The sequence below is a fragment of the Crinia signifera genome, chromosome 6 (genome assembly GCF_055691185.1).
Source record: "Crinia signifera chromosome 6, ASM5569118v1, whole genome shotgun sequence".
NCBI classification, from domain to species: Eukaryota; Metazoa; Chordata; class Amphibia; order Anura; family Myobatrachidae; genus Crinia; species Crinia signifera.
In genome coordinates, this window is record NC_139222.1 from 244,010,790 (window position 1) to 244,031,016 (window position 20,227).

At 43.9% G+C, this 20,227-nt stretch overlaps 1 protein-coding gene across 3 annotated transcripts in view; it reads left to right on the forward strand.

Moving 5' to 3' along the window:
* FBXW4 (F-box and WD repeat domain containing 4) overlaps positions 1-20,227 on the forward strand; it is a 187,348-nt gene that overhangs the window by 45,387 nt on the left and 121,734 nt on the right. For all 3 annotated transcript variants that reach the window (XM_083149201.1, XM_083149202.1, XM_083149204.1), the window contains exons 3-4: positions 1,312-1,497; positions 2,965-3,097. In XM_083149201.1, coding sequence (XP_083005327.1) covers positions 1,312-1,497; positions 2,965-3,097 — 319 coding nt within the window. The remainder of the gene's footprint in view (positions 1-1,311; positions 1,498-2,964; positions 3,098-20,227) is intronic.

The window sequence follows — 20,227 nt, forward strand, 5'->3', positions numbered from 1 at the left end:
GCATAACCCTCTGAGGCACTTATGTATTATATAGCTTCCCTTCTGGACTTGTAACTTGGTGGGACTGCTATGCTATTACTGGTGCCTGTCCTTGTGTTTCCCTATTATGTGCAAGTCTGTCTGTTGTTACACAGTTTGTTTTATCACTGTCTACAATTTTCAAGCGCAACGGCATCTGCTGCACTATATAAGAAACTGTAAATAAATAAATATATTGATTTACTTATTTCTATATAGATATATATATGTGTGTGTGTGTGTGTGTGTGTGTGTGTTTATCGGTCTATCATTGTTACACTCACCAATGTATATGAGCGTTTTTTTTAATACAGAAACTATGCCTTAAATACTTTAAATTATATTAAATTGGAGTGTTACCAGTCGCCAAATTTAAGAATCAGCTAGCATGGAGTCTGAGAGGCCGGGCAGACATTTTATTACATTGAATGTTACATTATACATTGCATTATTTCTTTGTTTAATTCCATGATAAAAAAAAGGAAAATGGTCACTCTACATAATTTCACTTAGGGTCCCCCAAACACCCCCAGTGCAGTCCACATTTTAGGGATATCCATGCTTCAACACATCTGAATAAATTAGTACCTCAGTACATGGATATCCTTAAAGCCTGGTCTGTAAATGTGAAGGTTGTAGCTCTGAGTTAATTTCCTTTTAAGTTTCCAATAGGGCATTTAAGCGAGTGACATCAGTGGGGGGGAAGCTATAATATTTATGTGGGATGGGGGTAAATGGGACTCCTAATATGACGCACATGGATATTCCTGATTTTTATCACATTGTTTGAAATGATTGTATTATTCAGCTATTATTTTCATCAATAAAGCAGGGTAATTCAAATTTGTTAGATCTCTAGTGAAAGAGATGAATACATAAGTGGAAAGACATTTGCTATAAACCACTAAGTTCATTGTATAAGTAATGTCGTGTCTACAACTTATAAAATCGGAGCCCGAAGTTGTATAAAACCAATTTTTAATAGATTTTGACCGAGTCATTCTTGGGATAATGAGATGTAAGTAGAACTTGATGCTTTCACTCACTGAATCGCTACCAAGATTTGACTGTACGTCTACTGATCTCCGTCTTGATTATGACCAAGTCCTTCCTATGTTATAGGATTAACAATCAAAAGGTTTCTCCAAAATATCCCAGTCATTGTGACGTAATACTTGCATTTCTTGGAAAAAAAGTATTTTCCTTTTAGTGTTTTAATGACTTGGGAATTATTTTAGTCTTATTCATAAATATTTTCCATCCAATCACCTATATCCCTTTTATTTCTTCTAGTTTGATGCCGTGGTTACAAGTGGACGGAAATTTGTTGTACCTTACTCAGGCTGAAGAAATCCGAGCCTACCAGCTGCGTCCGGATGGCAGTGGGCTTCACAGAAGACCCTGTGCTGTATTTTTGGGCCACCAGGAGGATGTGTGTCGATTTGTAGTTACCAATTCCCACATAATCAGTGGCGGCGGGTACGTTGGGCTTTATGAATAAAACGTACAAACATATGCAGTATGTGCAGCGGTCTACATTTTTAATAAATCCTAAATATTTCCCCACTGCCTAACACAGTGGTGCTAATGCTACATTATTAACTTGGCATAGTTGCAAATAAAATGCTGTATTCTTTTATAGATTATATTGTTTGCTCAGTTAAGGTGGTCAGGTTGTTGGGAAAGGGTAAGGAGGTCATGTACATAGGATCTCGGGAAAATTTTAACCTACTCGATGAAGCAGATTTTCTATAGAATAGACCAGGATGGAATTCTATAAGTAAAGGTGTGTTCGGTGCTGCTGTTCCTGTCATTCCTGTGTTATTGCATTTTTAGTGTTTTTGATCTTTTTTTTCTTCCCGTTGTGTGGGTCCCATTCATCTCTGAAGGTTACAACTTTTGCCCCGACATGTTGAATAAAGACAATGTCGTTCTTCAAAGGTACAATGTATCCGAAGCCTAAACCTGGGCTGAGGTCATGGCTTTTTGAAGATCCACGCTAAAATGTCAGTATGAGCACAGGAGAGTTAGGAGATAATCCCCTTCATAAAGGAGATAAACGGTCTGACTCATACTACGGCAAGCTCGGCTGCATTTCTCAAAGGTGACTTCAGTGATTGAGCCTGCTGAGGCAGGTGCTGGGAAGTGCAACAGTCCTGCATCACCCGCTGTGTTAAATGCCGAATGCAATAGGAAGAAAACTGCTGATCCATTCAGCATCCTCAAAGTAGTGCAAAGAAAAAAAGATAGGTGTGGAATTTTTATGGATTCCTTACTGAAATAAGCCTTCATGGACATGTAAAGAAATTATATCAATTATGTTTACTTTGAGCAGCATTTTTAGAGTTTGAAATATTACAACTAGGATTACTTTTAATCTGTAAATGTACTATTTTAAGTGTCTTTTTTTTCCCCTTTGGGATCACCTGTCTCGCTATATAATGCATGGGAATTTATAGAGCGTTGCCATAGAGTATGCATTAATATTATAATAATAATTTATTCAAATATTCCACAGCCTAACGGCAAGAGACTGGGGCAAATGGTTCCCAAACGTTCTTGAATCATAGCACCCTAGAGTATCAGATTTTGTTTTCACAGCACCCCTTGTTAGAAATAAAATAAATAAATGTATGGATAAATTTAGGAAAAAATATAACATTTTAAGTAAATGCTGCACATTTGTCACCCCACAGTTGTGCTTCTGACGGTGCACATGTTTTATAATTGGCAACCATCAGCATCAGCTTTGCCAATCACTTTGACAACACTTTTGGGAGGTCTGGTGCCTGAGATTCCCCACCAGTCATTGTCATGGTTATTGGTTATTGTTCCAACGAATGACCATATCTGTTTGTGTGTTTTTGGGGACAATTCCCTTTTAATATTTTGATGGTAATACCTTAGTGTGTATATAATAAAACTGTAACTATGCTCTTCCTGCAGGAACGGTAAGATCGCCCTTCATAAAGTTCACAGCACTGCTGGTATCCAGTTCACTGCACATGAACAGGATGTAAATTGCGTGGATTGTCATGGAGGAATTATAGTCAGTGGCTCCAGGGACAGGACTGCGAGGGTAAGCACCATCCTCCCAAGCTTGATATACGTGATGCATGAGAGGCAAATGACCAATGACTGGTGCAGGACCTGTACTTAGTCACAGAGCAATGCCACAAGGCGCACTGTGCTGATTGATTTGAAATATGACGCTTGTATATAGGACCTTATTCAGATCTATTCGGTCCTCCGTGCGTTCACACGGAGGACCGATGTTGAGCGCCTACGCAGGTCCGTTTCTGTGCATGTGCAGACACAGGGTGCGTGCACCCACGGCAAACTTTCGGTTTGCCGGGTGCACGCACCCTACACACCGAGCGGGGGGGAGGGTGCCGGGCAGCCCAATTAGCATATGGGAATGCCCAACTTTTCATGGGCGTTCCCATGAGAATGCTGGGTGTTCTCAGGCTAATGAAGCCGTGGCGGACATGCGGGGGGTGGGCAGCTGACATCTCCGGATGTCAGCTGCCCGTCTTGTCCTCGCACAGGGCCCCCGCAGTTTAGAGTGACTATGTAGGTCTCTTTGAACTGCGTGCGCTGGAGAAATCATTTGATGGTCCATTCACAGCCATGCAGGGGTACTGCGTGTGAGGGGGGGCGACCATCACTGCGGGTGGCGTCTGATGGTCCCGCAAGACTGCAAAATTCGCAGCCTTGCGTGTCAATCAGAATAAGTTCCATAGTGTGTGATCAGAACAGAACTTCTATTGAAATATACCTACTGCTGCTGCATTGTAGCACTTTGTGCAGAAGATTCACACATGCTCTGGCGTACCGGGAGTGGCTATTTGCCATGCCTACAGCAAAGAGGACACCTCTGTAAGCACGTGCTGCAGTATATATCGCCATGTTTACACAAGATTTTGTATTTTGCTCTTGGAATATGAATATTAAGGTTTGCTCTTCATGTATTAGATTGCACATTAATTGTTTGTTCTGATAAGGTTCTTATAGACTTCCAACAGTGACATCTGTAAAAACAACAACAACAAAAAAACATATGAGACTATGCCATAGAGAAATAACCTCATAATAATTTAGTACAGATATAGGTTTAATTATTTGCAGTCCTGTTTACCCAAATGGTTCCAAATGCAGAAAGTTATTAAATGTTGTTCAGTATTGGGTATGATTTCTAAGCATTTGCACATCTAAGGGGGTATTCAATAATTGACGTTTTTTTTTCGCTAGGTGAAAAAACGGCAACGATTCACCAATCAGTATTTAATCATCTTTGTTTTTGAGGCCATTTTCACCCATGTTGTTTCACTTTTTTGGGGTCGAATCAACATGGGCGAAAATTATTGCGAATTCAACAAAATGCATGAATTTGTGGTGAGTTTGCTGATCCACTTAGTTTTAACTAATGCTGGATTTTTCATCCAGTTGAAAAATCATCACATAGATTGCATAGGGTGCCCTAAAAACGGCTGCCGAAAAATCCGACACAAATTGAACCCCCCCCAAGCATTTTTATTGGACAATGTGTGAAAAGACACCTGTCCATTTTTATATATGTTTTTAGTATCTTTTATGTGTTTCTTATTAATCACAAATAAATCCTTTTATCTATAAAACCTTTAGTCTCCGTCATTCCCATTAATCTGATCGCTGTATGGTAAAATCTTTATCCCACGTTTAAGTAGAAGAACCTTTTTAATACTTTAGCAGTATATATTTGCGTTGCATGGTTGCTTATTTGTAGTGGTCGATTCAATTCTGTATGCTGTGAATAATGCCGGGTGGGAGCTCCCACAGCTATATAAATCAGCGCACTGAGAATGCCAGTAGTTGCGGGTGTTTAGTCGCGAGAACCAGCTTTCTCTGGCTGAAGCACGCCGCCACGATGCACAAGGCATGAACAGCATTGGCTACCTAGTCAGATTTCTGCTTGAACCACAGGAAGGTTGCAAACAGAAATCTAATTGTCAGACATAGGAGCGCTCTGATTTGAATAGCTCCGGGAAATCCCTCCTGGCGCTATACACAGCACGCTATATTAAATAGCCCCGGTACTTGTTTCCTAGCACGGCCACAATCGTGGGGATCGTGTACCTTTAAGTTAAGGTACACGATCCCCACGATGGACCCGATTTCCTTTGAAATCAGGTCCATTTTGCCGGCAAAGGTACAAAATCGGGGGCATCGCGTCGGTCGGGACCATTAACATTGGTCCCGACGCGACCGACGCGATGCCCCCGATTTTGCCATAGGCTTCAATGTTAAAATATTTTTTAACATTGAAATCGTGAGCATCGCGTCGGTCTTGTGCCATTATAATGGCACAAGATGAGATGGACTTGATTAAGTCCATCTCACATTGAAAAAAATGTGAAAAATGTGAAATGGGCCAATATGACCCATTTTACATTATAGATGGCCCCGTCGTCACCCCACGATAGACGCCAACCCGAAGCGTGGCGAGCGCAGCGGTGCGCGTCCTCCGACCTTTTCATTCCCCTACTATCCACGTCGGCGTGGAGTTGAGAATATATAGTGTGGCGGGTTGGCGTCTATCGTGGGGTGGGGTTTACGTCGTAAAATTTGGGGGTCTAGGGAATATTTTACATTGAATCCAATCTAAAATCGGGTCCCAGGGACCCGATTTACATTTGATTCAATCAAAAAATCGGGTCGGTCGCTTCGATCGCATCGCATGCGACCAAATCGCATGCGATGCGATCAACGCGATTTTTCCGACACGACCACCCCGATGTAAATCGGGGTGGCCGTGCTAGGAAACAAGTACCATAGCCCCTATTCTTGTTTCTTTATTTTAATATAGTAAAAAATCCAAATTTGATCTAGTGTAGAATATCCATTGCATAGGGTTTAAACCAGGGGTTCCCAAACTTTTTCTTTTTAATGGCACTCCTAGTCTTTTGCTAGTTTCTTATTGAGAAATTCAGAAAGATATATTATTATTATTATTATTATTATTATCCTTTATTTATCTGGCACCACAAGGGTTCTGCAGCTCCCAGTTACAGAGTACACATAATCAAACTGGAAAACAGTAATTTACAGTTGAAGACAATACAGGATAAATGCAGGGTAAATGGTTATAGGAACATCAGCCGATTGCTGCAACATAAGTATCAAGGTGGCAGCAAACAGCGTGCTTTAGTGCAGTCGAAGACTGCTGAAGTAAGAAAGGATAAGCACATGAGGTAAGAGGTCCCTGCTCGTGAGAGCTTACATTCTAAAGAGGGGGGCAGACAGACAGGGGTGACACCGGAGGGGTAGATGGGGCGAGGAACAGAAGGTTAGAAGGACAATTTGCTGGGTTGGATGAAGAAGTGGGTCTTATGAGCCCGTTTGAAGTTCTGTGTAGAAGTGGAGAGTCTGAGGGGGAGAGGTAGAGAATTCCAGAGGAAGGGAGCAGCACGTGAAAAATCTTGGAGGTAGGAGTGGGAGGAGGTAATAAGTCAGCAGGAGAGCCGACGGGTGTTAGCAGAGCGAAGGGGACGAGTGGGAGTGTAAAGGGATATAAGGTCAGAGATGTAAATGGGAGAGGAGTGGGTGATGGCTTTGTAAGTGAGTGTGAGACGTTTGAATTGAATTCTGAAAGGGAAGGGAAGCCAGTGAAGGGCTTGTAGAAGAGGGGAGGTGGAGGTAGTGCGTTTGGTGAGGAAGATGAGCCGGGCTGCAGCATTGAGGATAGATTGGAGTGGAGACAGGCATTTGTCAAGGATACCAGTTAGGAGGAGATTGCAGTAGTCCAGCCTGGATATGATCAGTGAGTGGATAATGGTCTTAGTGGCATCCTGAGTGAGAAAAGGTCTAATTCTGGAAATATTTTTGAGATGAAAATGTCAGGTTTGTGAGAGGTGCTGAATATGTGGTTTGAAGGTGAGAGAGGAGTCAAGGATTACTCCAAGACAGCATACTTGGGAGCTAGAGGTGATAGTCGTGCCACCAATAGATAATGAGATTGTGGGATGCAAGGTTGTGCAGGAGGGTGGGAAGATGATCATCTCAGTCTTGGACATGTTAAGTTTGAGAAAGCGCTGGGACATTCAGGAAGAGATAGCAAATAGACAGTTAAAGATACGAGTGAGGAGAGCGGGGCAAAGGTCAGGGGATGAAAGGTAGATTTGAGTATCATCAGCATAGAGATTATATTGAAAGTCAAAATAACTAATGAGCTCACCTAATGAGTATGTATAGAGAGAGAAAAGAAGAGGACCAAAAACAGAACCTTGTGGGACACCAACAGTTAGTGGAAGTGGGGGGAGGTAGTGTTATGACAGGATACAGGGAAGGAATAATCAGAGAGGTAGGAGGACAGTCAGGAGAGCAGTATCACGCAGACCAAGGGAGTGAAGGATTCAGAGACGGAGAGGGTGGTCCACAGTGTTAAATGCAGCAGACAGGTCAAGAAGAATAAGCAGAGAGTAGTGGCCCTTAGATTTGGCAGCATGAAGATCATTGCAGACTTTTGTGAGGGCAGTTTCAGTGAAGTGGAGAGAACGGAAGCCAGATTGGAATGGGTCAAGCAGAGAGTGGGAGGAAAAAAAGTCAGTGAGGCGGTTGTAGACAATAAGCTTAAGGAGTTTGGAGGTAAAAGGGAGGAGAGAGATGGGTCGTTAGTTGGAGAGGGTTATAGGATCAAGGGTAGATTTTTTAAGAATAGGGGAGACAATAGCATGCTTGAAGGCAGAGGGGACAGTGCCTGATGAGAAGGAGAGATTGAAAAGGTGGGCAGGATGGGAACAGGCAGAAGGAGAGAGGTGGTGGAGGAGGTGGGAGGGGATAGGGTCAAGTGGGGAGCTGGTGGTGGGGGAGGAATGGATGAGGGCCATAACTTCCTCACCAGATACATGGGAGAAAAATGTTAGAGTTGGTGAGAGGGAAGGGGAGGGGTGGTAAGGGATAGGAGGTGGCTGGTTGCTGGCGATCTGGTGGGATAAAATGTCTTTGACGTATAGAGTCAATATTGGATGTGAAATAAGTGGCAAAGTCAAGAGCAGACAGTGAAGAAGGGAGAGGAGGTGGTGGTGGGCAGAGGAGGGAGTTGACAGTGGCAAAGAGGCGTTGGGGGTTGGAAGACTGGGAGGAGATGAGAATTTTGAAGTAAGATTCTTTAGCGAGGGAAAAGACAGCACCAAAGGATGAGAGCATAAGTTTAAAGTAAGTAGAAGAAGTTTGCCTTAGAGCGTGATTTCCTCCATTGTTGCTCGGCAGTGAGACACCTTGACATGTCGACCTCCAGGTGTGTGCCCACAGCAGAGAGAGCAGCAGGAGAATTAGTGTCAGAGTAGGTGATCCAGGTTTCAGTAATGGCTAGGAGCTGCAGGGAGTTGGAAATGAAAAGGTCATGAGTGGGAACCAGTTTGTTGCAGATCTGGCATGCCAGAGGGCACAGGGTATGAGTTAGTGGTTGGGATGTGAATGAGATTATCAGGATTGCTGTAGCGTTGAGGTGATATTCATTTAGAAGGCAGAAATGTAGAGGGTGTAGTGATTGTGCTGACTCCTGGGCTAGGAAGGGAAACTAGGAGGAATGAGGGAGCAGGGCTGAGTGGTAGAGTAGAGGGCCTGACAGGGTAGAAGTGAGTGCAAGTGGGGTAACAGGAGAGGAGGGGAAAGGTAACAAAGTGAATGCAAGTGGGGTAACAGGAGAGGAGGGGAAAGGTAACAAAGAGTGCAAGTGGGGTAACAGTAGAGGAGGGGAAAGGTAACGAAGGGGAGGAGAGGGGAGAGGAGGAGATGTAGGAGACTAGGATAGAAGAATAGAGGTGGTACCAGGGGGCAAAGTAAAGGATTAGGTAGACAAGGAGTGTTGGGGGGTGTTGTCAGGCAGGACATAGTTTGGATAAGTTAAATAGGGTTTGAGAATAGAAAAGAGGAATGGTGGCAGAATGAGAGATAGAGCAGAGAATTGCAGAGTTGCAGGTAATAATAATACCAATGAAATTCCCTGGTTAATAGTAAAGCAAATATTTAGCTGATGAAAGTAGAAATGTGATACAGTGTTTGTCGATGCAAACACCAACCTTTCTAACCCAGTGGATTACAATGTCAAACAAATTATAGCATTACAAACAACATTTAAACATGAGTTGGTTGTATAGTGAGGTGAATGGTGAGGAGTGGACTCACATTTATTATAGTTGGGCTATAGTTTTCTGAGTTTTGATAAAGTGGTCTCCTTCAGTTTCACATTGGTGTAACGCTGGTATAACGCTGTAGTTATGAGTCAGTTTTCCCACTTTAATAACGGCCCACTTCAATGTAGGCCCACAGCTAAACTATGGCCACAGTCTATCCGTCCACAGCCATATGCAATGAGAACTAAAATACTCTAACAATGCATGGGTTCCCAATTTCCAATAATTGGAATCCACTCACTCAGTCCCCACCCCATGCATTACATAGCAATAAAAGTGGCTTAGAAAAACAGTTCTAGCATTCCAGGATACTATATATCATTTAGAATAAAAATAAATTCCTCCCTACACACAGGCAAGGTACTGTTGTGAGTTACACAGATCAGATATTCAGTGTTTTTTACCTAGTCCAGTGTTTTTCAACCAGTGTGCCTTGAGCTGACCTCAAGTGTGCCCCCAGATCTAGAGATGCCGAAACCCGTTTACAGCCACCACCAGTTCAAATGTTATTTAATGGTCTCTTCTTTTCATGTAAAGGGCCAATGTACTTTACTTTTGTTACCTGTGGGGATCAGTGTGATTATTTTTAATGTGGGGAGCCAATAGGTTTGTTTTTTTCCTGTGGTGACCAATGTGTTTTGCCCTGTGGAGATCTTAGGGTGTGCCTTGGCAATTTTAAAGTCTTATTTAGTGTGCCGCAAGGTAAAAAGGTTGAAAATCACTGACCTAGTCCATTATATAAATCAATCCCACACAATAGATATATTAAAATAAGTACATTTTAAAGGTCACCCTTTGGGTCAGCTATGTGGTGATGGACAGGACTCGCTTAGGTATGTCCACATAGTATATTGGGCCTGATTCCGGTTGACTCGCTAAGCAGCTAAAAACTGCTGCTTAGGGAGCCATTTCATGCTGTCCACCGTGCAAGCTAATGCCCGCCTCCCAGGTCACGTCCGAACATCTCTGCCGCATTTCGAACGGATCATTTATGCCTAGGAAATGTTAGGTGTCCCCATGTGAATGCCCCCCAACCCCACCCCATATGAATGCCTTGGCAACTGTGCAGGTCGCCAGAAGCGTCTGCACAGCAGCCATGCACATGCACATATGCAAAAGTACACATGTAGAGAGGCTAAACATCGGTCCCTGGTACGAAGACGCCGAGGACCGAATGAACCAGAATTACCCCCATTATTGGAAGCCACTAGCACTGCTTTTGACTATTACAGTGACCCTAAATCATTAGAATTGGTCCTGGACCACTAACCCATGAAACCCCTGCAAGTGTCCTGAGGTGACCCCGGTTGTCAGAGCACACAGTTTGTGAACCACTGACTTAATCCAGTATTGCACTTACATCATATAACAGCAGAGTCTGTGCGGCTTACTCGCAGGGGGGTGTTTTATGGGTATTTCATATGCAAAAATTGCAGCGCCGATAGTAGAAATGCAAATGCATTATTCGCACAGGCTGAGTAACTACAGAGCAATTGCACACTGTGGAAGTACTGATGGTTGCTCAGGCTAATGATTTCCTAATCACAGCCAGCTGATGCCCTCCACACTGACGCAGGGAATGCTGTTTAGTCTGCTGCATGTCAATATAGTACAAAAAGTACAAAGTAACACTTATTTCTGTTGTCCTGTCTTTTTACCACAGTTATTTAGATAACATGATTGCAATTTTAACATTCATTTTGATGCTGATGCAGTGATCGCAGATAAGATAGTAGGGTTGGCTTTCAGTGTTTGCACTTGCGTTCACAATTAATGTGCGTTCTATCGCATCTGCAATCCTTACTGAATAAGGCCATGGGTCCGACTCGCAGGGCTGTTTAACATGGCTCCAGCAAGAATGTAGGAGGACACGTGTGTAGGCTATCTAGTCACAGAGCTCTATTTATAGGACAAAGAATGATTTAAAGTGAATTTTTATCTATTTAACTTTTTTAAAATAGATCTAGAATTTCTGCTAGTACATATCATACAAAGGATTGCATATACAGTAGGAGCATTAGCTTGTGGGCACTCTACAACTGATGCAAAGTTGCACATATAAGATACATATTTGAGCACACGCCTGTATGGCAGTTCGTTTTCAAATCAGTCACATCTGGGAAGTGTTTATTAAGGTTATATCCGGGGCGGATTGGCTACGAAATCTGGCCCGGGAACAATTTCGGGGGGGGGGGGGGGGTGTGTGAGATGTGTGGTGGTGCACTTGCTACTGCCTGGGGTGGGGGGGGCGGCGGGGGTGCGCGCGCTACTGCCTGGGGGGGGGGCTGTTACTTACCAGGCACCAGTCACCTGCCGCACAAGTCGGCTAGTGGGTGACGTCACCAACCAGCGACCAGCGGCCGCAGCCTGGTCATAAAGAAGGGCAGGATAGTCCAAAACAAATATGGTCGTCGCACCGCAGGGTTCATAGCACCGGCCCTGGTAGCATGGTCGGTGGCCCAGCCAGATGGAAATCTGGACCGGCCCACCGGGAAATGGCCCGGTTTCCTGGCGGGCCAATACACCCCTGGGTCATATTGACAGACTTGTTGGCTGGGCAAGCGGTTCTTCCGATAATTGGTTATTTAACTGGTAACCCAAATACATCCTAATATCATGATGAATATAAACATTTTTTTTTTTCATTATGCCAACCTGTGTGCAGCTCAGTCATTAGATTAGGGTGTATCTGTTCTAGTCACTTTGCCTAGGACAGCATCAATACAGTCTGGTAAGATCTGCATGTTTTGTTCCGGATGTTTCTGTAAATAATAAAGCGGATTATATAAAACTTCTCATATCTGGAAGAAGGGAAAGGTAGTCTGAAGAAGAGATATCTTACATTGTTACAATAGACCTAAGTCTCCAAGAGATCTCTCTATTTTTTTTTCTTTCTTTCTTTTTACTATAAGCTGTTGTACAACTCTATAAAACACTTCCAGGCAACGTCTGCTGGGAACAATCTGAGATTGCAGTTAAAACACTCGAACTTGTTTCTCCAGAACAATTTCATGTCCCATTCTTTATTCCATGAAGAAATCTTGTTTCCAGCTGGTACATATGTAGGGGATTTCATATGGGAATTCTGCCTGTTTGATCTAAACAAGCATCTTAAAAGGGCTAATGATCAAGTCTATTTTTGAATGCTTTCCAAGTCTATTTTAACTATTGTTCCTTCAGAACTTGTAAATGTCATCTCGAGTCGGTTCTATGAGAATCCCTACTAACTTTTCTTTATTCAAATGAGTAGACTTAACATAAGAGCTGCACGGTTTGGTGGGAAGCACCTTATGGGTATTTTTGGGAACTGTACTTGACTTTCGACCAAATACGTTGAACAAGGGGTGTTTTCAGGTGCAGGTAGTCATATATAATAGACATATTGGATTAGTGGTTTACACTCTTTCTGTTATGGGCAAATGATCTTCTATCATCTGTAAATGGCGATAGTACAATATAGACCAGGGGTCCTCAAACTATTTTGCTCTGGGCCCCCCTCAGACAATAAAAATAATGACAGGACCCCAGCAAGTTACTGCAGAAGGCCATCACATCACATGTGTAGGCAGTAGACTGCACATACATGGCAGCATTGTGGAGACACAGAGTGATGGGAGGAGTCTACAATAACAGACAATTCAAGAGATTTATCAGACTCCTTGAATCACTGACTGAGTTTAGAAAAGTCATCAGCCTGATGGTCAGCAACATGACCCCATGCTGAGAAAGGTTGGGGCCCTCTTTGGGATCAGTTTGAAAACAGCTTAGTCTAATGTCATAGAAACAAAGAGTATGGCTAAGCAGGAGAATGTCAATTACCTGAGTTTCATCACAATCAAATAGGGCACAAGTTGCATTTACAGGAAAGTTGGTCTCCTATGCCCTATGGAGGTAGCCATTTTGTGGGCTGGGTTAGTATTTAATTCACTAGTAGTGATCTTTAGTTTTACCTACAGGAGTCACAGCCAGTACAATTGGTCCCTTCATAGATCACTCCTTCCCACATATCAGCAAATGCTGTTGAGGACTGGTCTCTTCATTGGGGGCTATTCAATCTCCTGCCGCCATTCCCGATGGGGGAAATGGCAGTGGGGGCCTATTCAGTGCTGTCTTCCTCGACAGCATTGAACAGGGATCTCTGCACAACGTGCCTGACTTCATAAGCAGTCGGATATGTTCTGCCCAGCACGGCCGCGAATTGATGAGCTCCTGGCCACAGCTCGCCGATTCCCGCCCCGTTCTCGGCGCTCGGCAGGTGGGGTATTGATTCCCGCCTGCAAAATCCCTGTCGAGACAGGCAAGAACGGGACAGGGCCATGGCTGTCTGGCCAGCCCGACAGTCGTGACCCTACATTGAATCGTTGACTCTGATTAATGGCACTCCAAAAATGGTAACACAGAGGGCAACAAACTTGCTGCTCTTGTGTACCTAACTTTTCAATACAACTGAAGGAACCTCTAGAGCTTGAGGACTACCGTTTTTATTAAGGTTCATACACACTAGAAGATTATCTTTCCAATCTGGCTGGTTGGAATGAAAATCTGGAAATTTCTGGGAACAAATTACAATCAACCGTTTTTTACCCAAACGCTGGAAAATGGACAAAAGCCGTCATCTGCATAAATTAATTTAACCAATTTGTCTGTAAGACCAATTTTTGTCTATTTTCCATGGTTTGGAGCAAATGGTCAATTGTCACTTTCTCACAAAACTTTCCAGATTTTCACTCCAACCAGCCAGATTGTAAAAATAACCTTCTAGTGCAGGGGTTCCCAAACTTTTTTGAATCACGGCACCCCGAAGCATCAGAATTATTTCGTGGCACCCCTAGGCTAAAGTTTTCTCGTTGAGAAAGTTAGAAACAAATATTAAAGTTAAATAAATTGTGTTTATATCTCATCCTTAGGATCAGTTATGTGGTAATGGACAGGATTCACTTCTGTTTGTTCCCAATTTGACTATTATATTGGACATAAATAACTTGAATTGGTCCTGGACCACCATCCCAGGGCACCCCTGCAAGTCCTCCAAGGCACCCCAGGGTGCCACGGCACACAGTTTGGGAACCACTGTTCTAGTGTGTATGGGCTAGACTGACAAAATTTTACCTTCAGATTTTGTTTCTTTTTCTAGCCTTGAAATAACCCTGCTACATGTCCTCAGAGATAAACTAGATTCAGATGCAGAAGATGGACAGGATTTAGTTCGCCACTGAAAGGTTGAAGCATGAAAAAGGTCGACATGCAGTAGGTTGATATTGACAAAAGGTCAACACAGGAAAAGTTTAATACAAGTTTTTTGTGTCTATGTCGACATGGACCCCCAATTAGTGTTGTTCACTTGCATGGCGAGCAAATGGTGCAATTCGCTCACCATGCTGCCTTGCTCTGCTTCCTTCATTAGGCACACATTGGGGCAGATGTAGTAACCAGCGTTAAGTGCAAAAATGCACTTAACGCTGGTTAACTGGGGGGGATTACGTCTGTCCTAATGTATTACTAGCGCACCTAACGTGCGCTAGTGACAGCCCGCCGAGTTACGCTCGGCGGGGCTGTCCCTGCAATCCCCCCCAGGGATTAACGGCCGGGGTGATGTATTAACAGCCTTCAAGGCGTTAATTCACCCCGGCCGCTTCGCCAGCTCAGGGCTAGCGTTGTCCTATCCCCCACTATGGGGACAACGCTAGCCCTGCGTCTGGCTTGGGCTGCGCTGGAGATCTCGCGGTTTTTGCGAGATCTCGCGCATGCCCAGTAAGCCGGGCAGGGGGGGCGACGGCGACTGCGCATGTGCGGGGCGGCAAGGGAGCCGATAAGGAGAGCCGTTAACGCTGGGGATAACGGCTCTCCTTATCGGCTTTGGGGGGGTTAATACATCTGCCTATAACGTTTGCCCGCTTCTCCACGTTATGCGGGAGAAGCGGGACTCGTTATTCTCAAAACGTTATAGGCAGATTAGTACATCTGCCCCTTTACGATCCATGTCGACTACTTCTGAGAACGGTAAAATATGAACAAGTGGAATAAACAATAAAAACGTGAAAAACGCATGTCGACCTTTTGCTTGCGTCGACCTAAACACTGTCAACCTATAAACTGGGTCCAGTTCTGTACTTAGGATGAGCAGAAATGTCACCTTTGGCATATCTGGATCCTGGTAGTGTGATCGATCAGAAGATGCACTTATTACTTTCTGATCAGATTTGCCAAAATCAATGTGAAATGGTTCCTGAGACCCGATTTTACATTGGCCCTAATGTTAAATGGCCCCCAGACCCCAACTTTTATTGTTTCCCAATCCTGATGGGTGAAATGCCCCCCCATTGTTAACGCAACCCCACCATCAACGCCAATCCGAAGCGTGGCGAGCGCAGCGAGCCCGCGAGGGGCGGCAGTACGCGTCCTCCGACCTTTTCATACCCCCACTATCCACGTCGGCGTGGAGTTGATTCTATATAGTGTGGCGAGCACAGCGAGCCACCGAGCCCGAAGCGTGGCGCACGGACGCGCATTACTTCACAGGTAGTACGCGTCCCCTTGAGGGGCTCGCTGCGCTCGCCACACTTCAGGCTCAGTGGCTCGCTGCGCTCGCCACACTATATAAAATCAACTCCACGCCGACAGTGGGGGTATGAAAAGTCGGAGGACGCTTACCGCCGCCGCTCGCTGCGCTCGCCACGCTTTGGGTTGACGTTCATCGTGGGGTGGTGTTAACAATGGGGGGGGGGGGGGGGGGGGGGCATTTGTCATGTCAAAAACCCATAAGGGTGGGTATACAATGAAAAATCTGGTCCATTGGCCCATTTAACATTGTCCCCTATGTAAAATCGCGTCCATCGCATCGGTCGCATCGCATGCCTTAACTTAACTTAAGGCATGTGATGGACGCGATTTTTTAATTGTCGGGGAAAAGGCTAAAAATAGCCCTGAAATCGCGTCGGTAGCGTCAATCGCATACCGTAAGTTAAGGTATGCGATCACCTGCGACGGGTGCCGTGCTAGGAAATAAGTACCGATTTATCTATCCAAACTGTCTGGTTGGAACAAAAATCTGGCAATGTACTGGAGCAAATGACAATTAACCATTTAGCCCAAATAATGCAAAATGGATAAAAATTATTGTTTGGATAAATTGGTTCAATCAAATCACTTTAACAAATTTGTCTGAATGACTTTTGTCTCGTTTCCAGTGTTGAGGAGCAAATGGTTAATTGTCCTATACTTTCACACATTACCAGATTATTTTCCCAACAGACAGATTTATTATTTATTTATTTATTTAGTAACAGTTTCGTATATAACGCACACATATTCCGCAGCGCTGTACAGAGAATAGTTGAACATTCACATCAGTCCCTGCTCCAGTGGAGCTTACAATCTATATTCCCTAACTAGATATCCACACACAAAGACATTCTAGGGTTAAATTTTTGGGAGACAATTAGCCTACCAGTATATTTTTTGGAATGTGGGAGGAAACCGGAGTACCCGGAGGAAACCCACGCAAGTACGGGGAGAATATACCAACTCCGCTCAGGTAGGGCCATGGTGGGAATCGAACCCATGACCTTAGTGCTATGAGGCAGTAATGCTAACCATTCCACCGTCCGCACTGCCCCCGATTTGAAATACAGTATAAATCTTTAGTTGTGTATCCAGCCTAAAGCTCCATATACACATGCTTAGCACACATGGTGGTAAAGCCTCGATGCACACCGCAATGTGTGCAAAGTGAGGCTTTGTCTATTGTTTATAGGCAAAGCCCTGCGATCTTGCAGATTAGACAGCGCAAGCTCTGTATTTCCCTGCGCATGATGGTGACATCGCTCAGAGGCATACACACAGAGCGATCAGTGCTTCATTTCTAAGCGATCTAGTCAAATCACTTAAAAATGATATGAAAATCGCCCTCTGTGTATGACCCCTAAGTTTTTCAGTTAGTGTAATGTTAAGTTATGTCACCCCTGTATTACTCGAAAATATGCTATATGCACGGCACTTCGATCCACTTGTGGCGCCTTAAAAATAAATTTTTGGATTAGTTTTTCTTTGGCTAATTTTAGTTTTCGTCTACTGATACCTAATTGGTGAATATGTAGATGAAGGACTTTTTTAGCAGTACCTAAAATCTTCCATAATTCATCTGGAGATTGAGTTTTTAGCCATGCAGCTCCGACTCTGGCACTCACTTCCCCGCACAGTTCAAGAGGCCCCCACTCTAGAATCCTTCAAATCAGACTCAAGTCTTTCCTGTTTACTCAAGCATTTCCATATTTCCTTTAAGTATAGTTTATGAAAAGCTTGTATGTACTTCATTGTTCCTGTACTGTATTACATTCATTCTATCTGTTAAGTACCTTGAGTACTATTGGAGAAAAATGTTATTCTTATTATAATTCTTATTATAATATTGGTGTATTTGCACTATAGTATTATATAGATCTTCATTGTATAAGATTCCCCCTATATACTTGACCTGTTTGCTTACAATGCATACTATATGCCTACTGCCAACTAATATTGTACAAGTGGATACACCTAACCAGGGCTTGTGCTCTATTCTTTGTACTGTATTTATTTATACTTGAAGTGATCCGTCAGCCACAGTAGAGGAGTCACGCGTTAATGGGTGCACTAAATGCACAAAGTGTGGCTAAGACTGAGGACTCTATAGAGTGTTGATTACTGTTAAGCCTGGCGAAGCTGCTAATGTACATTCCTCCCTGATAGTCAGGAGATAGGCTGCTCCCAGCAATATTTTTAACCTGTTGCAGATATGGGAGCTTAGGCTAGTTAAGCTCGCCACCTTCATTTGGTTACTCTGGGTGCTATACTAAATTCCTGTTGACACATATAAAACACAATCCCCTTTGTGATCAACAGACACGTGTGTAAAAAGAAATCTGAAGATCTGGAGATCTTTCGTACAAAAAAAGACACGGCTTAAGCGTAAAAACACAAACATTCATCAGAGAGGATCTACAGATTAAAGGCAAAGCCAGAAAGGTTTCAATTAATCAGGTTTCAGAAAGCTGTTTGTCTTTTCAGTATATTGCACTCATTTGTGTTTACCATAAAACTATATTGTGGAAATCCGGCAGATGAGAAGCAAAATATTTCATCTTTATTTTTATTGCATCATTAGAAGGGCAGAAATATTTGAAATACATTTGAAATAATAGGCTAACTTACAAGTAAATAACGTCTCAGCCATTATTTTTCTTGAATACGCAATTTCATAATGTGTAAAGCAAATAAAGCTACTTACAGATGTGTCCTTATAGACTTTGGGTGAGTTTGAAGAAACTCAGGGAGCCCGAGGTGTGCTCCCACCACCAGTGCTGTGCCTAAACAGGTGCATAGGGGTCGTGCGATCGAATGGACCTTCTTCCAAAGGAGAAGGGCCCCGTTTTTCCCCTAACCCCTCTCAGCCATAAGGCCGAAGAGGGGAAAAAAGGGATCGGTGGGTCCTCTACGCCGGAGCTCAGAGAGACCCTCTTTCCTCAACGCCCCGGAAGGGTCAGGACGGTGGGTCATCTGCACCCGAAGGTTTGCAGAGACTCGCATTAGGCTTCCCTCCGCCTTGCGGCTCGGGGTCGCCCTCAAGGGGACCGAAGCTCTCCCCAAAATGATAAGTACATTACTTTATGTGTCACACATAAAGTACAATACGTATTGCAGCTGAGAACAATAGAATAGCCATGGCCAAAGGAGCAAAGATGAAACTTGCTCCTACTGTAAGAATGTGTGGTCAGTGTTATGTTTGCTGTAACTTTGTACTACTCCAATAACTAATTAGGGTTGTCTTCACACACCCATCCATATAATTATTATTTTACATTAATCAAACATATTCTTCCTGTGCCTGCGTGGGTATACTCCGGGTACTCCGTTTCCTCCCACAATACAAAAATATACTGGTTTATTAATTGACTCCCAGTGAATGAATGTGTGTGTGTGTACATGCGGTAAGGAATATAGGGGCAGATGTATTATAGCGGCGCTTATCGCGCCGCTATAATACTTCCTGCTTCGCCTCATTAGCGAGACGAAGCAGGAGGGGAGACTGACCAGATGTTTTAACATCTTGTCCGCCGAAGCGGGGGTGCGCTAACTCCCCCCTCCGGCGATGTCCCCTCCTGGAGATAGCGCATCAGTGTAAACTGGCCGGCTGCACTGGGCATGCGCGGGATCTCGCTGCTCATGCGAGATCCCCAGCATAGCCCAGACCTAACAGCAGGGACAGCGCTGTCCCTGCTGTTTAGATAGGGCTTCGCCATCCTGATGCTGGCGAAGCCAAAAGCGTCAGCGGGCGGAACGGTCAGCCATGCTGACCGTTTATCCATTCGGCCTGCTATTATTTAGATAGCAGCGCCGATATGGAAAGGGGTGCATAGTGCCCCTGTCCTATACCGCATCCCGGCTCCTTCATACAGGGGGGAGAAGCGGTATAGTGCACATAACGTGCGCTAATACCCCTTCTCCCCCATAACGACCCTTCATACATCTGCCCCATAGATTGTAAACTCCGCTGGGGCAGATGTGAATGTTAAAATATTCTCTGTAAAGCACTGCAGAATATGTGTGCGCTATATAAATAACTGGTAATAATAAATACCTTTTAGGAATTTAAGTGAACCTAGATTTTTCTGCAGCAGCTTAACTCACTGTAAAGGACTAATCCCAATCTTTGCTACCTCTGAGTTATGTAATAATATAGGACAGGACAGTACAGATGGTGCAATAGTTAATGTTACTGCCTCACAGTGCTGAGGTCATGGGTTTCATTCCCACCTTGGCTCTACTGGTGTGGAGTTTGTATGCACTCCTTGTGCTTTCGTGGTACCTCCAGGTGCTCTGCTTCCTACCAAAAATATACTGGCAGGTTATTGGCTCACAAGAAAAAAAAACCTAGTGTGTGTGTGCTTGTTTGTGTTTAGGACATACTGTGTTTATAAGCCAAGTGGTTCTAATGTGCTGTCAATATTTCTATGTTTTATTGACTTTCAAGGCTACATGCTGTAAATGTGCACTCTCCA